Genomic DNA, 21247 nt, shown 5'->3' with positions numbered 1-21247 from the left:
CGGAGAAAAACGGGTGTGCAATGAGGATGAGGAGGAGTGTGTGTGCGGGCTAAGTGTACAAAACAGTTGAGAGAGGGATGAAAGGCGAGCTGACTCACTTTCTGTCAAGATGGTCGAGACCGCTCAGCCGGACCCCTTCGATGGGCTCGTTGCGTTGGCCGCACGTGTTCCCGTAGCTGTCATATCCGAAGACGAGCCGCGCCGCCCCTCCAGTTGCGATGGTAAACCCACAGATGCCACACTGGAATGAGAGTGAATTAGCAGGAATCATGGAAAGTGTTTGTTTAAAATAACTACAGGCAAAGATGTGGGGAAAGCTCCTTCGCAGCAAAGGCTAAAAAAATACAAAACCTACAAAAGTTTCACCACTAAATGAAGACATTACTTGAGTTTCTTCATTTGGTCAAAAGTCAGCAACCAATCAGAAAATATTTGATGTACTATACAGTAATGTGGAACAGGATTTTGAAGCAGTGAGATTTCACACTGGGTGGAGGTACCCTGCAAAACACCACAAAAATAGAAACCAAGTGACGCTCACTGTGGCTGGTTTGGATGAAAACTCAGATTTTCATTTGAAAAGATGTAGCGTTAATAGCTTTATTGCGTTAGGACATCTAGTTCAGTGTCAGTGTGGGACGTGTAGAGCTAAACTAAATGTTTATACTATTAACCCAATGAATTTCCATAATGTTACCAATTGTTTGTGAAGACCAGATGAATTAAAAAAGGTGACAAAACCCTACATATCAAAAAGGTCATTTAAAGCAAAAAAGCTGGGCCATAAAATATTTATGCAGCGCCATCCTGAAAAAAAAAGTCTTGAATGAATTAGTATGGTAGAATGTTGTATTATATGGCTATTTACTAGATATATTAATTGCCATTAATTATTGCTTTCAGTTATTTATTCTATTTTTAAGTAATTTTATTGTTTTATTATAGGAGAAGAAAGAGACTGTCGAGTCAGTGTCCGGGAACATTGAACTCTACTTCTGCTTCACATCATAGTCCTGATTTGTCTGTCTGATTATGTTACAATGACCATCTGCTTGTACACTGTCCTGCTTATATCAAAAATAATAAATAAATGCATGAAATACAGTAGAGCTGCACGATTATTTTTTCGATTAAAAGATTGCAATCTCGATTCAATCACCCATGTGATCTTATTTCTAATTGACAACAATTCGCCTGTGTCTGTTAAACCTTTGACAAGCACGATCACAGCAAACATTCAAATCTGTGTTTGCTGCTGCTGACCCAGAGAGAGCCCTTGACATATATACGAAACAGCTTCACAAACAGTTTTTTCAACCACACAGTCTCACTGTTTCTGTCTTACAAACATTATCACAGAAGTACTGGGATAAAAGTTAATAGTTTGTATATAAACACGGATGTCTACGGCAGTGGGCATATTAGACCAAATGACCATTTGAAAGTAACTTGAAGCTTCAAATAAAGATTGTATATCGATTACATTGTTACACCAGTAGGTGGCGACATGTTACTGTTAAAATCTTTATTCGTCATTGAATTATTCAATTAAGAGATTCATAAAAAAACACTGATTCATCTAGCAATGAAACAAGTGAAGTCTTGCTCCGCTTCGCCTGTCGGGGTTGTATTCGCTATAACAACCGCCTCGCATTATCCCGCTTATTACATGGCTACCTACCAAATAAATCAATAATTTGACACAAAATATTGATTTAAAAAGGAGTTTATTGATTTAAAAACGATTGTATTGCTTTAACTGAAGAAAATAGTCCGTTAAGCCTCTACGGTTAGAATCCTGCGAATACATTATCCCTTCCTTAATTGATTCGTTAGAATACATTATCCCTTCCTTAATTGATTCGTTAGAATAAATTATCCCTTACTTAATTGATTCGTTTGAGAATGAATTAATTAAATTATGGACATGGCATCTGAGGACTAATAATATTTTTTCAATCATAGACTCGTTCTTACATACCATTCAAAAACGGCTCTTTAAATCACTTGACAAACTAAAAGACGTAATTTAAATTTATATATATATATTCGAAATGAAAGATAGATTGTTCTGAATGTCAGCTTGCTTATTTTGCTTCAGATAAGGATTTATTAAGTTTACATGTCATAAAACAACTTATAACTTACAACCACACAAATGCTGTCTGAGAATGTTCGTTGGAACTGTGGCTTCAGAAAACAGTCTCGTTGAACTATTCTATTAAACTATTCAACGATTTTTTTTGCTTAAAATAGAGATCACAATTCTCCCAAAACAAAATTACATAGGTTGAGGTTCTAACAAAATCTTAATTGCTGAAGTCTATTCAAAACATATTTAATTCATTTGATTTTTTTTTTTATTGAAGGTTTGAATGCATGATTCAATGAGTCACTCATCAAGACTTGATTCATTACTGGATGAATCAGCATTTTGGAATGAATGATTCAATGACAAAAGCATTTTTAACAGCCACTTGTCGCCACTTACTGGTGTAACGATGTAATTGATGCAATCTGTACTTGAAACGTCAAGTTACTTTCATAAGGTGATTTACTCCATTTTGCTCGCTACCATAGACATCAGTGTTTATATCCGAATTAAAAGTTTTATATGTCAAAGGTTTAATAGACAGCCGAATCATTGGCGTTTAGGAATTAGATTGGGTGGGTGTTTAAATTGAGATCACAATCTTTTAATTATGAATTGTGCAGCACTAGTAACCATATACGTAAATACACAGTAACATGAACACGTGTGACCAGAAGCACCTTCATAACATGCATATACGAACATAATATTGTATATAAATTATGAATAAAGTGAATTTTTGATTTACCATTCCCACAAGGAACAACGTAAATAACAGGAACCACGGCAGATCCGTGCAGCTTCGGTCCTCCAAAGGTTTCCATTCTCTTTTTGTCCTCTGCAATACAAAAACACAGTGCTTCATGTTCAGTCATGCTTAAACTGATTATCATGATTCAAACGAAATGCCTTCACATTAAAGATAAACATGAGGTGATTATTGATGTCTACTGATATTTTTTTTAATGAACTGGTTTTTAAAATTTTTGTTTACTAATAAATCATGCCTTTTGGTAAAAAAAAACACTACCAAACTGGGAAGAACATTTTTATTTTATGATTAATAATAATTGTATCATTTGATTATTATTATCTTATTATTGTCTATACTTCAGAGATTAGTAATGAATAATACATCTATTGTTGTATCAAAAAACAACAATAGAACATTAAATAAAACCTGTATTATTTATCGGTTATGAAACATTTAAACATAAAATGAATCATAAAAGATGACATCAATCAATCTCTTCTTTACATAAATATTTAACACGCTGCACATGTTAATTAGCAATTTCACATAAATGTAACAAATGTTACAAATGTAACCTGTCAAAACGTACATATTCAAAAATCAATTTCACAAAACGAGCATCGGCCATATATCCAATCATAAGTAGCCTACCTTTGTGTAACCAGTGTGTTGTAAAGGACAGCAGTCCCTGTAAACATGTTTACTCACACACTACAGTGTCATGAAAAGGTCTAACGGTTCGTCTTTTCACGCACAGGCGATATTAACATATAACAGTCTTGGTCAAACGTGTTCATCGCTATGTGCGGCCGCATATGACATAATAATAGGATTACATGCAGCGCAAGAGACAGTCCAGCACTTCACTAGCCCGTCAAAGGCGATCAGCCGTGAAACAATGGAACAATGTATCAACACATCCTCTCGAGATTCGACACACTGTATCGCGTATTGTCGCGGCCAGCATCGCTTACCTCTGCGCTTTCACAGCATCCCATTGCCGGAGGGAGGTTAGGACCGCAAAAAAACTAAACGCTACACCGCAGGAAAACAATAACCCCAACTTGCAGGGAGTTGACGGTGTTTTTTACCCTGCATTAATCGCGCGCGTCGATCACATGAATCTAATCGGAGGGCTTTCCCCGGATACACTGCATAATAATGTTTGTTCGCTCCTCTCGCTCCAGGTAAAAGGGATTATTACTTTAGGATTTATCGCCCAGCACTTCCTGGTGGGTTGAGCAGGTGTAGCCGGAAAAGAACGGCAGCCGTCCATTCACAGCACGAGCTGGATGAGGCGGAGCGCGCGCTGAATGAAGGGATGCTGGAGGAACCCGGGAACTTTAAACCGCTCTGCTTTCATTCGGGAATACAGATTTTTTTTTTACGGGCTTTTAAATGTATGTATTTGTATTTTATTAATATTATTTTATTTAATGTTGTGTTATTCACATAATAGCCTAGCTTAATCATATTTTAAAACAGCTTCACTGCGTATTTTTAAGAAATAATGATAAATATCAGAATGAATTCAGAATTATTGTTCATCCTTTTTAATGATGTTTCCAATATAGTTAAGTTACTACAGGTTTTCACATGGAAAACCTGGTAATAGAGGGGTTTCTGCATGGATTTTTTTGGGAAATTTAAAGGTATTGTAATTTCGGTAGCACTTTATTTTACAGTCCTGCTCCGCATGTATATACTATGTACTTATTATAGTAATTAACTGGGCAATAGGTACTAACCCTGAACCTACCCCTAACCTTAAATCATGTAGTTACCTTACATTACTTCCTGCTCTGTAAGTACACATACTGTAAAATAAAGTGCAACCAAAATTTCTATCAGATCTTTGAGTGCAATCTCTGATAAATCACTTTTATTTATACAGCTGTACAGTACATAATACACACATCTGTACATAAGTCTTCTGTTCCAGATTTATACCACATTATTAAAACTTTTTAAATGTTTTTCTGTTCTCGTGTCATAAATGTATGTGAATGTATGTATGTGTGTGTGTATTTTTGTACAAAGAGCTCCTGAAAATTTGATTCAAAAATTTGACCTGATTCTGATTCAAAACTAACAGCTCTTGTGTTGTTTTCAGGAAACACTGCCATTTAAATGCCACAATCATTTCCCGATTACCTACACCCAATGATCACGTGTGAAAACACTTGTACATATATTGATCACTTAGAAGAAATCAAAACTCAGTGTTTTAGAAGAAACTTTTAGAAGATATAAAATAGTTTTGAATGGAGTGTTTGCTTTTGCAGTTTAGAGAAAATGAGCCCTAGTTTAAGAAATTGTGTGTAAGCAAAAAAAAAACTGTAATCATAACAATTAATATCTTCTGGTTCTGGTGATATAAACATTTCTCTTTGGCTGAAAATGGCCCCAACTCTCAATGCATTTTCCTACAGATTGCTATAAAAACAGGAGCAAAAGCTCATTGCTGCTTGACCACTGCGAGCAGCACAAAAGCACAAACGTCAGTCCTTATGGTCATCATCACCACCCAGTTGGGAATCTGCGTCACTGCTGCCTCTCAGTGTGCTAGTCACTGTAGAAACTACCCTAAAACACACACATTTATACAGGCACTCTATTAACACCCAAAATCTTCATACACTTTAACTGGAGATTATCTCCCTATCACAATTTTGGCTTTGAACACCAATAAACAAATTACCATTAGCCTACTGCAATAATTGATAGCATTTTTAAGAATAGTTTGAGAATTCCTGAAAACATAACTTTAAATGTTGTAAAAATGTCAACCCAATAAAGTTTTATATAAACTTCCAAAGTTTCCCAACACTTAAAGTTAAATTGCTGCCTTAAATTCTATACTAAATCTAAGTGGTGCAAGTCACAACATGCTTTGAAAGTTCATTATACTTTTTGACCACTTTGAATTGATTCCGTAATCGAGTAGAACTGACATAAATTATTGTGACAGGTTTAAGAGAGATAAATTAATATTGATTTGTATTGCTGTATGACAGACCTTCCCCATAGAAGAAACGAGCGCAAAACAGAGAGGAACCATTTTTTTCGAAGCTATATTAATCTTAGAAGTTCTATTAATCTTAGAAGTTCTAAACTCGTCAATCATAACAACTTTGTCCCACCTTTATCCTCCAGCTGGAGCTCGGGCGATAGGAGCTGGATGTTGACCGTCTCACCTCGCTCATCACAGCGCTCTGTCTGAGGGGTAAAGCCTCAGCCACAGAACAGCTGCATTGTTCCTTTGTTCTCTGTAGTACCAGGGAGAGAGTGAACATAGTGACTTATTGTGTGTGTGTGTGTGTGTGTGTGTGTGTGTGTGTGTGTGTGTGTGTGTGTGTGTGTGTGTGTGTGTGTGTGTGTGTGTGTGTGTGTGTGTGTGTGTGTCACAGAGACAGATAGGGAGAAAAGACAAAGAAAGAGGAGGGGGAAACTCCTCACAGACTACTGTAAACAAAGTGATTTGGTTGTCGAAACTGACTGTACTTTAATGTGTCTGTCCACTAGAGGGAGCTCAGACACAACAAACACTGTGCATCAAAACGGACCAATTCTACTGGATTGCTTTATAATATAATATATTAATATATATGAAGAGTTCAGATGCAAAAGCCTCTAAGTGCCATCTGAAATATTCTTCTAGAATGATCATTTTTATCAAGCTCATATATTTAAGTTTAGTAATTTCACTTTAATGACAATTATTAATTGTATTTTCCATTGCCATTAAAGTGAAATAACTGAACATAAACATACAAACTTGATAAAAAATGATAATTTTAGAAGAAAATTTCAGATGGCACTTTGATACGAAGTCTTCGGCTACTATAATATAATTTAATCAAGTAGCATATCAATATATTTCAGAAAACAAAAGTTCAAAAGTTTAAGATCACAAAGATTTTTCTTATAAAATGAACTTTTATTTAGCAAGCATGTAGCCTATTAAATTTATTAAAAGAGACGTTAAATACATTTATGTTACAAACAATTTAAATTTCAGATTATGCTGTTCCTTATGTTACCTTTTTATTCATCTAAATATCCTGTAGGACACGTATCACGGTTTTCACCAAAAAAAAAAGAAAGTTTTTAACACTGATAATAATCAGAAATGAGCATATTAGAATGATTTCTGAAGAATCATGTGATATGAAGACTGGAGTAATGATGCTGAAAATTCAGCTTTGCATCACAGGAATAAATTACATTTATAAATATGATAAAATGGAAGACAGTTATTTCAAATTAATATTTCACAATTTTACTGTATTTTTGAGCAAACATTAAAAAAACTTTTAACAGTGCAGAATCTTACATATTTAATCATTTTATATCATAAAGTTTTTAAAATGTGGAAAAAAATAGCATGCATTGCATTCTGTTTATTTCCAGATTTTCAAAGATTTTGGTGTGATCTCAGACTTTTGGACCCCCTGTTTTGTATATCATGAAGTATACTGTACATTATACAATAATACAATTCAGAGTTTTCTTAAACCTCAGGTTTTTTTAAAAAATTTATTCAGTATTTATTTTTTCGGGTAGTCAATGTCAGTATGTGAAGGTATTATTATCTCTCTCCAAGTGCGTGGCACTGTAAATACAAGGGCCATATGACCAAAATTATCTCTCACAGCTGGGTGGAACATTCAATTTGCTTTCCTACTTCATGTTTATGTGCAATCTTCAGCAGTTTTAGAGAATGCCTCAACACATTTTTAGAAGAGATTTTGAAGTCTCTGCAACATCTGTAGGAGGCTGTTTGGCTTTGCTCTTATAAACAAATCAGGCCTATTACTCCTTAAACCCTAGTCTGAACTTTCCCCTTAAATGTGATAAAACAGCATTGACGTGTCTGTCACACACTTCCTTAGTCAGCAGGTTTGCAGTTTTCCTTGTCCATTCTCAGCTTAGGTGTCATTATTGTTCCACAAGAGCCTTTACTCTATTTCTGACAAAGAGGAATGTGATATTTGTGTTTCATATACCAGCTCTGTGCGTCTAGCATTCAATGTTTCTTTTACTAGAAAGCATAAGTCCTGCTCTTTATGGACGTGAAACCGTGCCAGAGTGCGCCAAAGGTGTATTTACCCAAAAATCTGATTTCAATTACTCAAATGCTCACTGAAAAATATATATATAGGCCTATTTTTTTTGTGTGTGTTGCATTTACATACTTTGAAACAATTTTCACTTAGCAATTGCTAGGAAGCTTCACATAGCCTAAAATTAGATTGTGTAGAACATGTTTTGCCTGAGTTTCTGGGAATGTATTCCATTATTTCATCACCCTCTTCCACTAAAAATGTCCGAAATATTACACAGCTTCCCGTAGGAGATGAGCGGACATTGGTGTGTGTTGTACGTGCCAACAGTTGTAAATGCAATACATGAAGCGGTAATATCAGCTGACCCTTCCTCCAGATAGTGAGATCACACACAGGTTACTTAAAGGGATAGTTCACCCTAAAATGAACCTTATCATTTACTCAACCTGGTGTTGTTCAACTGCCGTCAGCCCTTCTTTCTTTTATGGGCCACAAAAGGATTTTTTTTTTTTTTTTTTTTTTCAAATGTCCCGCATGCGCTCATCCATAATGATCAGCATCAAGCTTTTAAAAAAGATGCAAATTATCACAGAATGGTCCCATGTGACGTGTGCTGTATATTCCAAGTGTTCTGGGGCTTTATGATAGGGTTTCGTGAAAAACAAACCACATTTTTAATGTAGGCCTATTGTTTAACTAAATTCTTGACCGTTGGTCTTGTGTTCACGGCTGCACAACGTCCCACGGTTCAGTTCGTCTCGCCCAGAAAAAGCACACAAGTTGTGAGAATCAAGATTTACAAAAACGCGACATAAAATGTAACTTCTTCTCTGAGGTGAATATATAGGCCTACGTTGTGTGTTCGTCGTTACAAGAAGTTATCGCGTTCACATCTGACAACTGTCATCAGACAAACAGGAGATCTGGACTGGTGATATTTGACTCAGTGAAGAAAGTACACTGATAATGTTTTTGGGATTTCTATGCGTTGTATTTCATGTCACAGCTTGTGTGCTCTTTTTGGGCGAGATGGAGTGAACTGTGGCGCTAATGAGTCTCACGAACGGGCATCGCATAGCCGTGCACAGAACACCAACGGCCAAGGTCAAGAATTTTGTTAAATAGTAGGCCTACATTCAATTTCGGTTTGTTTTTCTACTAAACCCTATCATACAGCCTCAGAACACCTGGAATACAGCACACGTCACATGGGATCAGTCAGTGATACTGTTATGTCTTTTTTTAAAAGCTTTATGTTGTCACTACTCACCATTAATGGACGAGAGCAAGCGGGACATTTATCATTATTATTTTTAAATTATATCATCAGAGGGTTGGCATGTATAACTTCAATATAGTCTGTTTTGTTCTGCCAGTATTATGAAATTGTAAAATACGGTCCATTAAGATATCATTAATAGGTTAATTTGGATAATGAGCTCTGCAGTATTTTGGGGAATTAAGATGATAGTGTTTGTGTTTCTCACAATACTAGAATACGGGATCTGGCTTCAGAACAAGGCCATGATTTCCCAGAATTTCACAATATCGGTTGCTTCTGTATTGCAACACCATAACAAACACACACAAATGACATCTTTCTTGGCATATGCCATGGCACAATATTGTTGCTAGTTTGTACCTGAAGAGCTGAGATTACTTAAATGATCTATGGAAAAAAAATATTTTCCAGATAAGGATTAACGGATTAAGAACATAAACTCAATAATTTTAAGTGTCAAATAGGTCAATACATCTTATTCTGGTCTAGTCTAATGTCATTTATTGTACAGTTTTATTTACATTCTTGTACTGAGAGAATAAAATAAGATAATATACAAGAGAGCATAGAAATTGAGAGGATATGTCCTCCCAAATATAGTCATGTGAAAAAGAAAGTACACCCTTTTGAATTCTATGGTTTTAATTATCAGGCATAAAAAAAAATCATCTGGTCTTTAGCAGGTCTTAAAATGAGGTAAAACAACCTCAACACATGCCATATTACACTGTCATTATTTATTTAACAAAAACTAGGCCATAATGGAGAAGTCATGTGTGACAAACTAAGTACACCCTCTGATTTAATTGCTTTTAGAACCACCTTTAGCAGTAATAACTTGAAGTAATCATTTTCCATATGACTTTATCAGTCTCTCACACTCTCTTAAGGTCCTGCCACAGCATTTCAATTGAGTTGAGGTCTGGACTTTGACTAGGCCACTGAAACACCTTGATGTTTTTCTTTTTCAGCCATTCTTTTGGAGATTTGCTGGACTGCTTGGGATCATTGTCCTGTTGCAAAACCCAATTTTGGCCAAGATTTATCTGTCAGACAGATGGCTTCACATTTTTCTCTAGAATACTTTAGGATACAGAGAAGTTCATGGTCGACTCAAAGACTGCGAGGTCCTGTGGCTGCAAAACAAGCCCAAATCATCACACCTCCACCACAGTGCTTCACAGTTGGTATGAGGTGTTTGTGCTGATATATTTGGTTTTCGCCTAGCGTGGCGCTGTAAATTATGGCCCAAACATCTCCACGTTGGTCTCGTCTGTCCAAAGTTCGTTCTTCCAGCAGTCTTGAGATTTGTTCAGATGCAACTTTGCAAACCTAAGCTGTGCTGCCATGTTCTTTTTAGAGAGAATAGGCTTTCTCCTAGCAACCCTTCCAATCAAGCCATACTTTTTCAGTCTTTTTCTAATTGTACTGTCATAACCTTAAACATTTAACATGCTAACTGAGGTCTGTGGAGTCTGGGGTGTAGCTCTTGGGTTTTTTACAGTTTCTCTGAGCATTGCACGGTCTGACCTTGGGGTGAATTTGCTGGGACGCCTGGGAAGATTGGCAACTGTCTTGAATGTTTTGAACTTGTGAATAATCTTCCTCACTGTAGAATAATGGACTTCAAATTGTTTGAAAATGGCCATATAACCCTTCCCAGATTGATGGCAGCAACAACTGCTTCTCTAAGATCATGGCGTCTTTTCTCCTTGGCATTGTTAAGACACACATGCATGATCCTGACCAGCAAACAGACAAAACTTCTGCTTTTATAGAGGTGATCACACTCGCTGATGATCAATTAATCAAAGACATTTGATTAGAAGCGCCTGACTTCTACTCTCTTAATTCCTATAGAAACAGTAAGGGTGTAGTTTGTCATACATGACTTCTCCATTTTGGCCTAGTTTTTGTTAAACCATGACACGGTGCAATATGTCATGTGGTGTTGTTCATCTGAGTTACCTCATTTTTGGCCAGAGGAGGACTGGTCCCCCAACTGAGCCTGTTTCTCCCAAGGTTTTTTACTCCATTCTGTCACCTGATGTTTGGGTTCCCTGCCACTGTCACCTCTGGCTTGCTTAGCAGGGGACACTTAATAATTTTTTTTGAAGAACTGCTTTATAGATTATCGATGATTATAGATTACAGATGAACTGATTTCATAATAGATGATCTTTGCAAAGAAAATGAATCAACACTGAACTGTCTTCAGCTAAAAAAAAAAACAGCCGAAATGCATAATTTTCCTGTTAACACTGTAAAGCTGATTTTAAACAATCTAACTTGACTTGATGTGACTTGACATGCTAAAGACCAGATAAGTTTTTATTGTCCTCCTTTTTTTCACATGACTAATAAGGGTGGGCGGTGTATATACATATACACACGCACACACTTTACATAGAGTATCACATCCCATCAACCATTTCCAAAGAAATGGATCTCACTGAAGTAAAAAGTGAAAGGGAATGAGTCAAGTGTTCTGCCTGCATTCAAGACCCTGACTGCATACAAATATATAAATACTTTGCCATCATCTGTATTTTAAATAATAAATAGGCTAGTTCAAATTGGATTCTGCTAATGGCTTTTAAAAGCAAACAAAATGCCATAGTTTCCCGAAAAACAGTGGGAAAGGCACGTTTCCCTCTGCATTGTTTTCATAGCATTCATTCGTCAGCAGATGTTAGCAGATACGCAGTTTAAGAGCTGTTTTGGGCTCTTCTTATAGAGGAGCAGTACACTGGATGACCGATAGTAACCCCGGCGCTCAGAGCGGATGCGCTATAAAACCACTTCAAAATCTTCAGATGCTTCTTCGCACGAGCACCACCGGCGTCACCGGAGTGAATCAATATACATCTGATTCATAGGGATTACAGCGAATGTCCATCAAAGAAGATACATCTGGGTAAGATACATTTATGCTTCGTTTTCTTTAACAACGTTTATGTTTTTTTTTTAAGAATGAACGCAAACGCAACGTTTTAGATGTATTATTGAAATTGAAAACAATACAAATAGTAGGCTAAGCGCTATAACAACATTTTTTTAGAATTTATGAAGAGAGAGAGAGTAAAAGTCAAAAGAAATGGTTGAATGAAAGTTCAGCAAGTTTTTTTTCCTCCCATCGAATTAATGCTTCATGAAATTATGCGACACACACTTGATATTTAACTGCATGACAAATTCAGAAACAAAATCTGACATTGTTTTTAAAAAAACAAACAGAAAATATCAAAAGTGACAACCTGTGGTTCTTTATCAGTGGACAGAAAGATCAGGATTGCTATTTGAGAACAGAAACATTAAAACAGTGAACCAGACAGACAAAGGTGTATGGTCCTACCTTCGGATAATTTTTTTTCTCGTTTTTGTCTTCAAAACGGTTAGACAAATACACCGTTCATTTATCACATAGCCTATTCGACCCTTCTCATGAACACACAGAGCTAATTTCTGTAAGAGAAACAATATTTTCTTATGTGTATTCAATCAATGCCACTGTTTATACATGATTAATTTGGTTAATCGTAACTACATGAGTTATAGATTTCCTTATGACAAGAGAAGTGATTCCCAGGTAAGGAATCCCATCTCGTGTATGATTTTTTTTCTTTTTTGCTTGTTTTCATCACACTTTGTTCTTTTTTCCCAAATGGAAAAACAATAAATCCAAAATATGTGGGCGGGAATGAAACGCCCCTTTACACTGATTGGTCAACCAAACAGAATAGTCATCCATATGCCAGTACTTTAATATATTTACTTAATGTTTAGCCTACCCCCCCCCGCTGTATGTTTTTCTATGTATATTATTGCAGTTCTGACTGTACACTGACTTTATTTGTTTGAAGTTTAATTAAAACATTAAAAAAAGAATAATAGTCATCCACTGCCACAGTTGTACTGATTCTTAAAGCGTTTATTGCATCTATTTAATCTCTTTCTCATCAACCAGACTAATGGCTTGACATAAACCCTACCAAGGCAGAGCCTAGACAAGGCTTCCTTCTGTGTAGACATAGTATGCCAGAGAAATGCACTATGTTTATATCGGAAGTATGAATGTACCTCGCATCTTCCCCCACATTACCCATTAGTCCACTTATTTGACACACCGCCTGTTTTATTTAGCTGGCCAGCTCTCAAAATCTGTATGGCAAAGCTTCACGATGCACTGGACAGCACGGAGCAAATGCATTTACATTAGTATCTTTTCTAGTCGATGCTGCAGTCATAACTTTTTTTAGGCAATACGCAGAATTTGTTTAATTGATATTGAGTATTAATTGATGTCACTCAGAACGGTGTTTTATTTTCGCTGTCAGCTAAACTCCCAAAGCAAAGTCACTGACTCGTTGTGCGACTGAGTCACAGCATAGCCGAACAAAGTGGCGTTTCATTCCTGAATGAATCCTAAACTTGAGCGAATGAATCGATTGAGCGAGTAATTCAATGGCTACATTTAAGTCCAATTTTCCTCGCTACCTTCCCTCTGTCTCGTTCACGCCGTTGTACGTCATTGCTTACGTTGCACCAGTGCCCACTACTGGCGGAAATCTTGCAATGAGTTTAAATGGATCGCCTTAAGCCCTTGATCAGTTGGAATCCGTAAAGGAGCTGATTTATTATTTACAGTTTTTTTCCTTATGAATTTGTTTTATGCACCATTCTATAGTATGTTTGGGCTGGTAGAGAAAATATAAAGAAGTTCACAAATGAAAATGATAACAATACAATAACTGTGTAACAACAGTCAGTTTAAGGTTACTACAAATATAATGCGGTTAAATGTCAAAAATAACTCTGATACCATACACTATGAGTTCTTTGGGGTCGGGGTAAATGAAGCATAATCTGCTGTAGCTCTATGGATCTGCCTGAAGTGTACATATTAGCTGTGTCCCAAATCAGAGACTGCATCCTTCGAAGGCCGCATTTGAAGGCCGGTTGCATCACAGTGGTGTGACAAAGGCTGTCCCAAATTGAAGGCTCCTTTAAATGTGACCTCCAAATGTGTCCTTTATTTCCCGTGCAATGAAGGATACAACACCCCTTGCCCACCCCAGAATTCATTGCGCTCCAGTGACAAGGTTTTTTTTTTGAGAGAAATTGCCTAATTACACTTTTAAACGCAAACATTAGGTTTCAACTTAGAAATAAAAGAGAAAAAAAAACATTAAAACAGTTCAAATGTTGACATATATTACTAAGATGCGAATTATATATAGTTTATACTCTTTATTATGCAGAAATGGACCGTGGTGAACATATGTGAGCAATTTTTTTTTAGACAGTTGAATATAACTTTTTAAAAAAATCTAGTACACACGGCATCAACGGCATCTGTCACAGTTGCTTGGTGACAAGAACAGTCCTCTGTAGGCTAGACCGTCCCATTTAACAACGCTCAGTCCGACCTTCGTGGCTTTCGAAGGATGCAGTTTCTGAATTGGGACGCAGCTATTGGGTACACCAAAACTTGCGTTTTGCATCAGTAGTAAAATTGTGGATAACAATTTCTTAGATGCCTCTCCTAAAACTCCTTACAATAGATGAAAATATAAATGTGTCCATTGTTGTATACAGCTATACAATTAATGTGGATAGCAGATCATTTGATCTCAATGAAAATTTGATGGGAAATGTCTGATTTATCTTGTGAGAGTCATTTTCTAAAGTAAAAGTGTCCAATATATCTCATTGCTGCGCAGGAGAAAGAAGTGAGATATTATAGATGTATTTTATTTCCTTAGAGTTACGATTAACCCTATAAAGCCTACTGTACTTAGCAAGCGAAAGGCCTTTTAGTACCATTCAAAAAATGTCCTCCTTCAGGTCATGCTACACGTGTCTTTTTGCTGTGAAATCTTTACTGATTTTTATAAAGTAAACATAGGAAAACCTTATATTGTTAGTAATATTTCAAGATGAACACTTACTAGACTGAAGCAACTTAGATTTACTTGATTATCCATATGTCATGTTAAAATGTGTGTATTAAATATGATACATCAGGCTTTTGAGGCTTTTATTACATTATGCACCCTACAGACCTTTGATCATAAAACTAAGCATTTATAATATCACCTTACTAAGACATATTATTAGGAGACATAGTGTGACAACTGATATTTATATGCATTTAACTAGTCTGCTATACTGTTACAAAGATCTCACTGATTTACATTTACAGAATTTCATCTTACTTTTTGGCCATATAAATATCAGCAACTGCATCCAATTGCATATTTTTGTTCAGTTTGAGCCTCTGAATAAAACTGAGGTGTTTTTCCTCCTTGAGTCTGAGCTCCATATTCTCACTATCATTCTACAGTATACTGTATGAGCCAACCAGCCTGATGTATTAAATGTGATACTCAACAAAAACATGCATGCTTTTCCCCCCCTAAATATTATTTCATGTCAGGCTTTACAGGGTTAAGTTTTGTTTCCATCCTATCCCATCTGACTCAAACCTGATCATATCTGTTTGGGGATAGCTGATTAAATCACTGAAAGGATACAGAGAGTGAAAACGATGTGAGCATTAGAAGATCACTCAAGAATGTCTGGACCCTTTTCGCATTTGAATAGAATCATTAGCATAGAGCAAGGCCGCCAATTCTCTCCTTGACCTCCAGCAAATCTGTGCATTTTAAATGAAGCTCTTTGATCAAACATGGCCATTAGGAATAAAGCTACCTACCCCAGAGCCCCTAATGACCTGTGAAATTCCTTGCTTGGTGATACTCTGACACTACAAGGTCCACCACTTCTAGGAATTATGGGAAAAAGAAAATGCTAGCCTTCCTTAAAACGGGTCATGAGGGGAGAGATGAAAAGCGAAGACGTGAGCGAGAAGCAGAGAGTCAGATAGGAGGGCTGCACTTTGTCCTGGACTTTTGAGCTGCTCTGTTGTTCGCTGCTGGATGTCTTTTTCACTCTGCGCTCCTCCGTTGTGTCGTTGCAGTTGAGAGCTGAGAGCTGAGAGTGAAGAGGGACCCGAGTGAAGATGTCTGTCTCCACTCAGCTGGGTCTGCTGCTCTGGAAGAACTTCACCTATAGACGGAGACAAACGGTGAGGACAACAGATTTATTTTGTATATATCTTTCTGGTTTTCTCCTTGTTTTTCCATCTGCTTTTGCTAACAAGAATAACATTTATTCAAATGCAAATATCATTTATGTTACGCATTATGTTTAGGTAAAAGTAAAATGTGTAACAGTTATGATTCATTTAACATCATGCTGCTTTTAGAGATCAAAATTGTCACTTGCGATTATTTAGTCACTTTAGATTTAAATTTATAAGCTCTTAATTTATGGAAAGTTATATAATCTGAAGATGTTCATATCCCATAACAACCCAAATTCAGCTATTTTAACGTCATTTCAATGTAGAATGCTGCTACATAAATATTCTCAGGCCAATGCAAATTCAAACCACTTTTATGTGACTCTCCTAAAAGGGATGCAGATTTTATAGGATATTTTCCTCTTTAAACCATTACAAAACATGATGTGTTTTTTACATTTTATGTTTATGATTTCATTTTAATTAATTCATTTTGTTTTAAATGTACTCTATCTATACTCTATCTCAAGTTAAAATGGAAATAACCATTTAAACATGAAAGTATTATGCAATAATTTAAGACATTTCCTCTTCTATAGAATCTTTTTGTCATAAAGCATTCTTGAAAATTGAGTCAAGAACCCTTGGGTTATTTCCTAAGAGTGTGACATACCATACTACGGTATTTTGATATGGTACTACCATGGAACATGTCTTAAAACATGGTTATGTCCAAAAACACATTGGAAACTGATCATTTTTATACTGTATCTAAAGACTTGCATGAAAATACAGTCCTTAATTTACTTTTCTACAGTTTAATGGTTTAAAACAGGTTTAGAGAGTAAAGCATTACCCACAAAAGTGCTAAATGGAGAAAGAGTGGTCAGATGGCTTTCATTCCCTATTGGGTCGATGCAGACATGCCATGTAGTTCTATATCTGGAGGGTCTGATCGATTCCCTGTCATGTATCAATAATAAATGTTGTAAATAAAAACTTACCCTTGATGACATTACTCACCAGAAGCCCTTACTTTAGACATTGGAGACTGAGAGCTTTTTTTTCTCTGAGAGCTCTATAAGTCATGTTTGGTCTCTAATGTCTACACTTCAGAAAACGCTGACTGTTTTTGTCCTCATGTGTTTGACTTTTGCAGCTCCAGCTGCTGACGGAGATTGTGTGGCCTCTCTTTATTTTCTTCATCCTGATCGCCGTGAGGTTGAATTACCCGCCTTACGAACAACATGAATGTAAGTATACTTTTCAACCTGTGAACAGAGAGAAAAGCCTTTTTAGAAGAGATGCGGTTGTGCTGTGTCCGCACAATGCAACATTTAGCTTGTTTTGTAACATTAAATTCCCATCTTGCCATTGGAAAACTAAATGGCTTGCACGTGTTGCTCGGAAAACAACTTTTGCACTTCAACGTGTGCATATTAATTGCATAACCTAAATACATGGTGCAAGCAAGGGGTGAAAATGCACGTTTTGTTTCATTGCACGATTCTTTATGGTGCATTATTATCAGATGTGTCAAGCTCGCAGGGTGTTTATGAGTTCTTGCTGATAACTAGAGGAATTGGTCTTCTGTCAGTCACAGATGTAGAAAGATAAGGTGACTTTATCAGGAGCATGCTGGGATTAACATTTTTTGAGAACATTTAAACATGGACAAAATGTTCTATATTTTATCATCAGTTGTTATTTGATAGTACAGTGACATTGATGTTCGCATTTATTAGCTGGTTTGTTCAGTGTATCGTTACATCTTGTTTTATAATAGCACCTGAACTTTTATTGTGCCTGATTGTTTTTCTAACCTCATTAGCAACATTTTATATATTAGGAACGTCACCATGACCTAAGAAATGCTACTCTTAGGTCGTAAACAACTACAACACAATGCCTGGCTATTAGCCTTTGAAAAGACATACTACATTAAATGTAGCATCTTAATGGATACGATTTTGTGAGATTGTGAACTTTGTTCTTCTTTGTGGAACTGTGAGCCTTGGTCATGAGATCTTGTTGACGTTCAAACGTGTCTGTGTGCTACCGCTTTGGTTTAAACAGGATATAGGAGGTACTGAGCAGAATTTCACTTCTCCTAAAGTCTGGATTTGTGTGAGGATGGATGAGTAGATTTGTCATATGCGAGTACAGGCATGTTGCAACCTCTCTTGCTGAAGTGATTAAATGGACATAGAACAATGTCCATCATGTTGGTAATAATCAATTTTAGCATTTCAAAAACCAGCAGTATTAATTAAGTCCCTTAAGCTGTATTCAAACCAGACAAATTATTAAGTTTAGCTGGACAATAACTTTATTCTAGAGCTGCTATAAAGCCAAAACACTTGACTTTAATTTCCTATTATCAATGTAAAGCTGCTTTGGAACAATCTACATTGTTAAAAGCGCTATATAAATGAAGATGACTTGACTTGACTTATGTGGATAAATGAATCCCAAGATAAATAAAATAAAATAACATTTTATTTTGAAAGAAATTGATTATACAAAAATGAATGATAATTTTAATGTTGTATTGTGTTATGACAATTAAGCACATTCTGTAAAAATACTGTAATGCATGATATTTTAATTTTAAATTCAGCATAAATTAAAAGATGTACAACAAATACTGCCAGGATATATAAAAATGTAATTTATTATTATACATAATTATAATATACAAGTTGCATTTTTATATATCCTGGCAGTATATTGTACATCTTTTAATTTATGCTGAATTTAAAATAAAATCATGTTTACATTATTACATGTTTGTATATACATTATTAAAGAATTTTTACAGAATATGCTTAATTGTATAACAAAATACAAAAAAAAAATCTGTATGGTATATATATATAAAATTAAAATTCAGTCTTTCATGAGAACTGGGGAAAATGTGCTTGATTATTGTGGGGGGAAAAAAACTTTAATGTTCCTAAAAATAGGCTTCATATTCTTAAGTTACAAAACTTATTAATTTTCTTTTTAGTTTAGGTTTAAGTATGATCCATATATGCTTTTCATCAGATTCACTCTGTTATAAATTATTTAAAATTAAATAATTATATGGAATTGAACAAATATCCCCTGAATTGATTACTTCATGCTGAAAGTATTATCTTATCTTTGCTGTGCTCAGCAATGGAGCAGCTGGCAGTCTTAAGGTTGACTGATAGCAGACCTATACATTTGACTCATTATAGAAATAACAGTGAGCCTCTGGTGTGCGTGGGGGTGGGGGTGGGGTTGGGGTTGGGGTTGGGGGTGGGGGGGGGCATAGGTCACATATACTGCTTAGGTAATCACTTGATAAGGTCTCCTCGTAGAGTACGCTTCTTCCACGGATGGGGAGTCTGATTTTTGCTGATGTTTTTAGGTCTGTGGGAAGATAAGGAAGTCTAAGGGTGCACGTTGTCCATTATCTGTATATGGGTGTATATGGGCATGGGGATTGGCCACAGGCCGTACTGGGAGGCATAAATAATCCAAATCTCATCCGGCACATCATGTCCATGCCATTGGATGTCAATCTGATAGCGTATCATTCACTATCTAAAAGCTCCCTGTTATCATGCATGAAGTAGTTGAGCTTTTGAAGTCAAATGATGCATTATCTTGGAAAAAAATGATTTTACAAGAAATATACTTTTTCTGACATCATCACTCTATGCCATTGTGTTGACTATGCTGGTTTTATCGTGTACACTTTCTTCTCTTCTGTAGAAAGCCTTAATGTGGAAACTCTTTTCAATCCTCTTCAATAGGGTAGTTCATTTCGTCTCCCTTTATTTGTTACAGGTCACTTTCCCAACAAAGCCATGCCCTCAGCAGGCACCCTGCCATGGATCCAGGGCATTGTCTGCAATGCCAACAATCCGTGCTTCCGACACCCAACCCCTGGGGAATCTCCGGGAGTCGTTGGAAACTTCAATGATTCCATGTAAGTTGTTGCCTTCAGCTGAAGACTTCGAAATAACAGGGTTGTCAGCTCTAATGTGACCTAGTATATGTAATATAAGACATTGAGTGCAATTTGGTAATAATTCTGCTTTGTTTATCAGAATCTCACGCCTGTTTTCTGATGCCAAGAAGATCTTACTGTACAGTCAAAACGACAAGAGCTTAGATGGATTCAAGGAGCTTATCAGTGCAGTAAAAGTCATGCAAAATAACACAGCTGGTGAGTACAGTACTGTGGCCTAGAATAAAAACATTTCACATTTTCTTAAAGAAATAGCTCACCTGAAAATGTCAATTCTGTCTTCATCCTCTTATCGTTCCAAACTTCAAATGCCTGAGCTGTTCTTTTCCATAAAGTGAATGCATACAGTGACCAAGCTCTTAAAAGGACAAAAAAGACATCATAGTACAATAAAAGTGATATGACTTGTGCACTGTACTCCAAGTCTTCTAAAGCCATATTTACATTTATGCATTTGGCAGACACTTTTATTCAAAGCGACTTGCATTGCATTCAGGGTACTTTTTATTTTTTTTTCATCAGTTCTTGCTTTCCCTGGAAAACCGAACCCATAACCTTTGCATTGCTAGAGCCATGGTCTACTGATTTAGTTATATGACAACATATTCATTTATATTCAAACTTTGAAAATCAGTCAAGAGACCCACAAGAACCAATGGCATTCAGCGTCATTAACATAATAAACTTAACGTTTTTATATATCAAGTATCAAGTATGCAAATGACCAAAATGAGATGCAAGCACTACATGAAGATTTTGTTCAGAAACGCCCATAGCAAATACTTCTCCTAACATGAAGTGACTCATTCGAATTATCAGTAAATCCTTGTAAACATACATACAAGTGAAAGGTTGATGCCCATCAGTCTTTGAGGATTTGTTGGAATTGTGATTTTTTTCCACTGGGAGAGGAAAAGGTGGGTGGCTGAATGAAGGATCAAGCCTTTCATACAAGCCATG

At 36.2% G+C, this 21247-nt stretch overlaps 2 protein-coding genes across 5 annotated transcripts in view; one reads left to right on the top strand and one right to left on the bottom strand.

Annotated features, from left to right (window-relative positions):
• The window catches only part of slc44a1b (solute carrier family 44 member 1b), a 29216-nt gene extending 23155 nt beyond the window's left edge, over positions 1 to 6061 (bottom strand). For 2 of the 4 annotated variants that reach the window (XM_081383328.1, XM_081383327.1), the window contains exons 1-3: positions 5990 to 6061; positions 2841 to 2930; positions 99 to 241 (exon numbers count right to left, since the gene is read on the bottom strand). In XM_081383328.1, coding sequence (XP_081239454.1) covers positions 99 to 241; positions 2841 to 2930; positions 5990 to 6052 — 296 coding nt within the window. In that variant the 5' untranslated portion in view covers positions 6053 to 6061. Of the gene's footprint in view, positions 1 to 98; positions 242 to 2840; positions 2931 to 3820; positions 4100 to 5989 lie in introns of those variants that run through there. The other 2 variants (XM_081383329.1, XM_081383330.1) reach the window with 1 other exon arrangement.
• Positions 6062 to 12059: 5998 nt separating this feature from the next.
• Positions 12060 to 21247, top strand: part of abca1b (ATP-binding cassette, sub-family A (ABC1), member 1B) — a 36093-nt gene continuing 26905 nt past the window's right edge. Inside the window, exons 1-5 of the mRNA XM_081383145.1 lie at positions 12060 to 12114; positions 16180 to 16287; positions 17444 to 17537; positions 20104 to 20245; positions 20367 to 20485. Of these exons, the coding sequence (XP_081239271.1) occupies positions 16222 to 16287; positions 17444 to 17537; positions 20104 to 20245; positions 20367 to 20485 (421 nt within the window). The 5' untranslated portion in view covers positions 12060 to 12114; positions 16180 to 16221. The remainder of the gene's footprint in view (positions 12115 to 16179; positions 16288 to 17443; positions 17538 to 20103; positions 20246 to 20366; positions 20486 to 21247) is intronic.

Source organism: Scardinius erythrophthalmus, assembly GCF_964197995.2.
Source record: "Scardinius erythrophthalmus genome assembly, chromosome: 13".
In the NCBI taxonomy this organism is placed as follows: domain Eukaryota; kingdom Metazoa; phylum Chordata; class Actinopteri; order Cypriniformes; family Leuciscidae; genus Scardinius; species Scardinius erythrophthalmus.
Note: the sequence above shows the minus strand (reverse complement) of the source record. Positions and strands in the feature narration are given on the sequence as shown.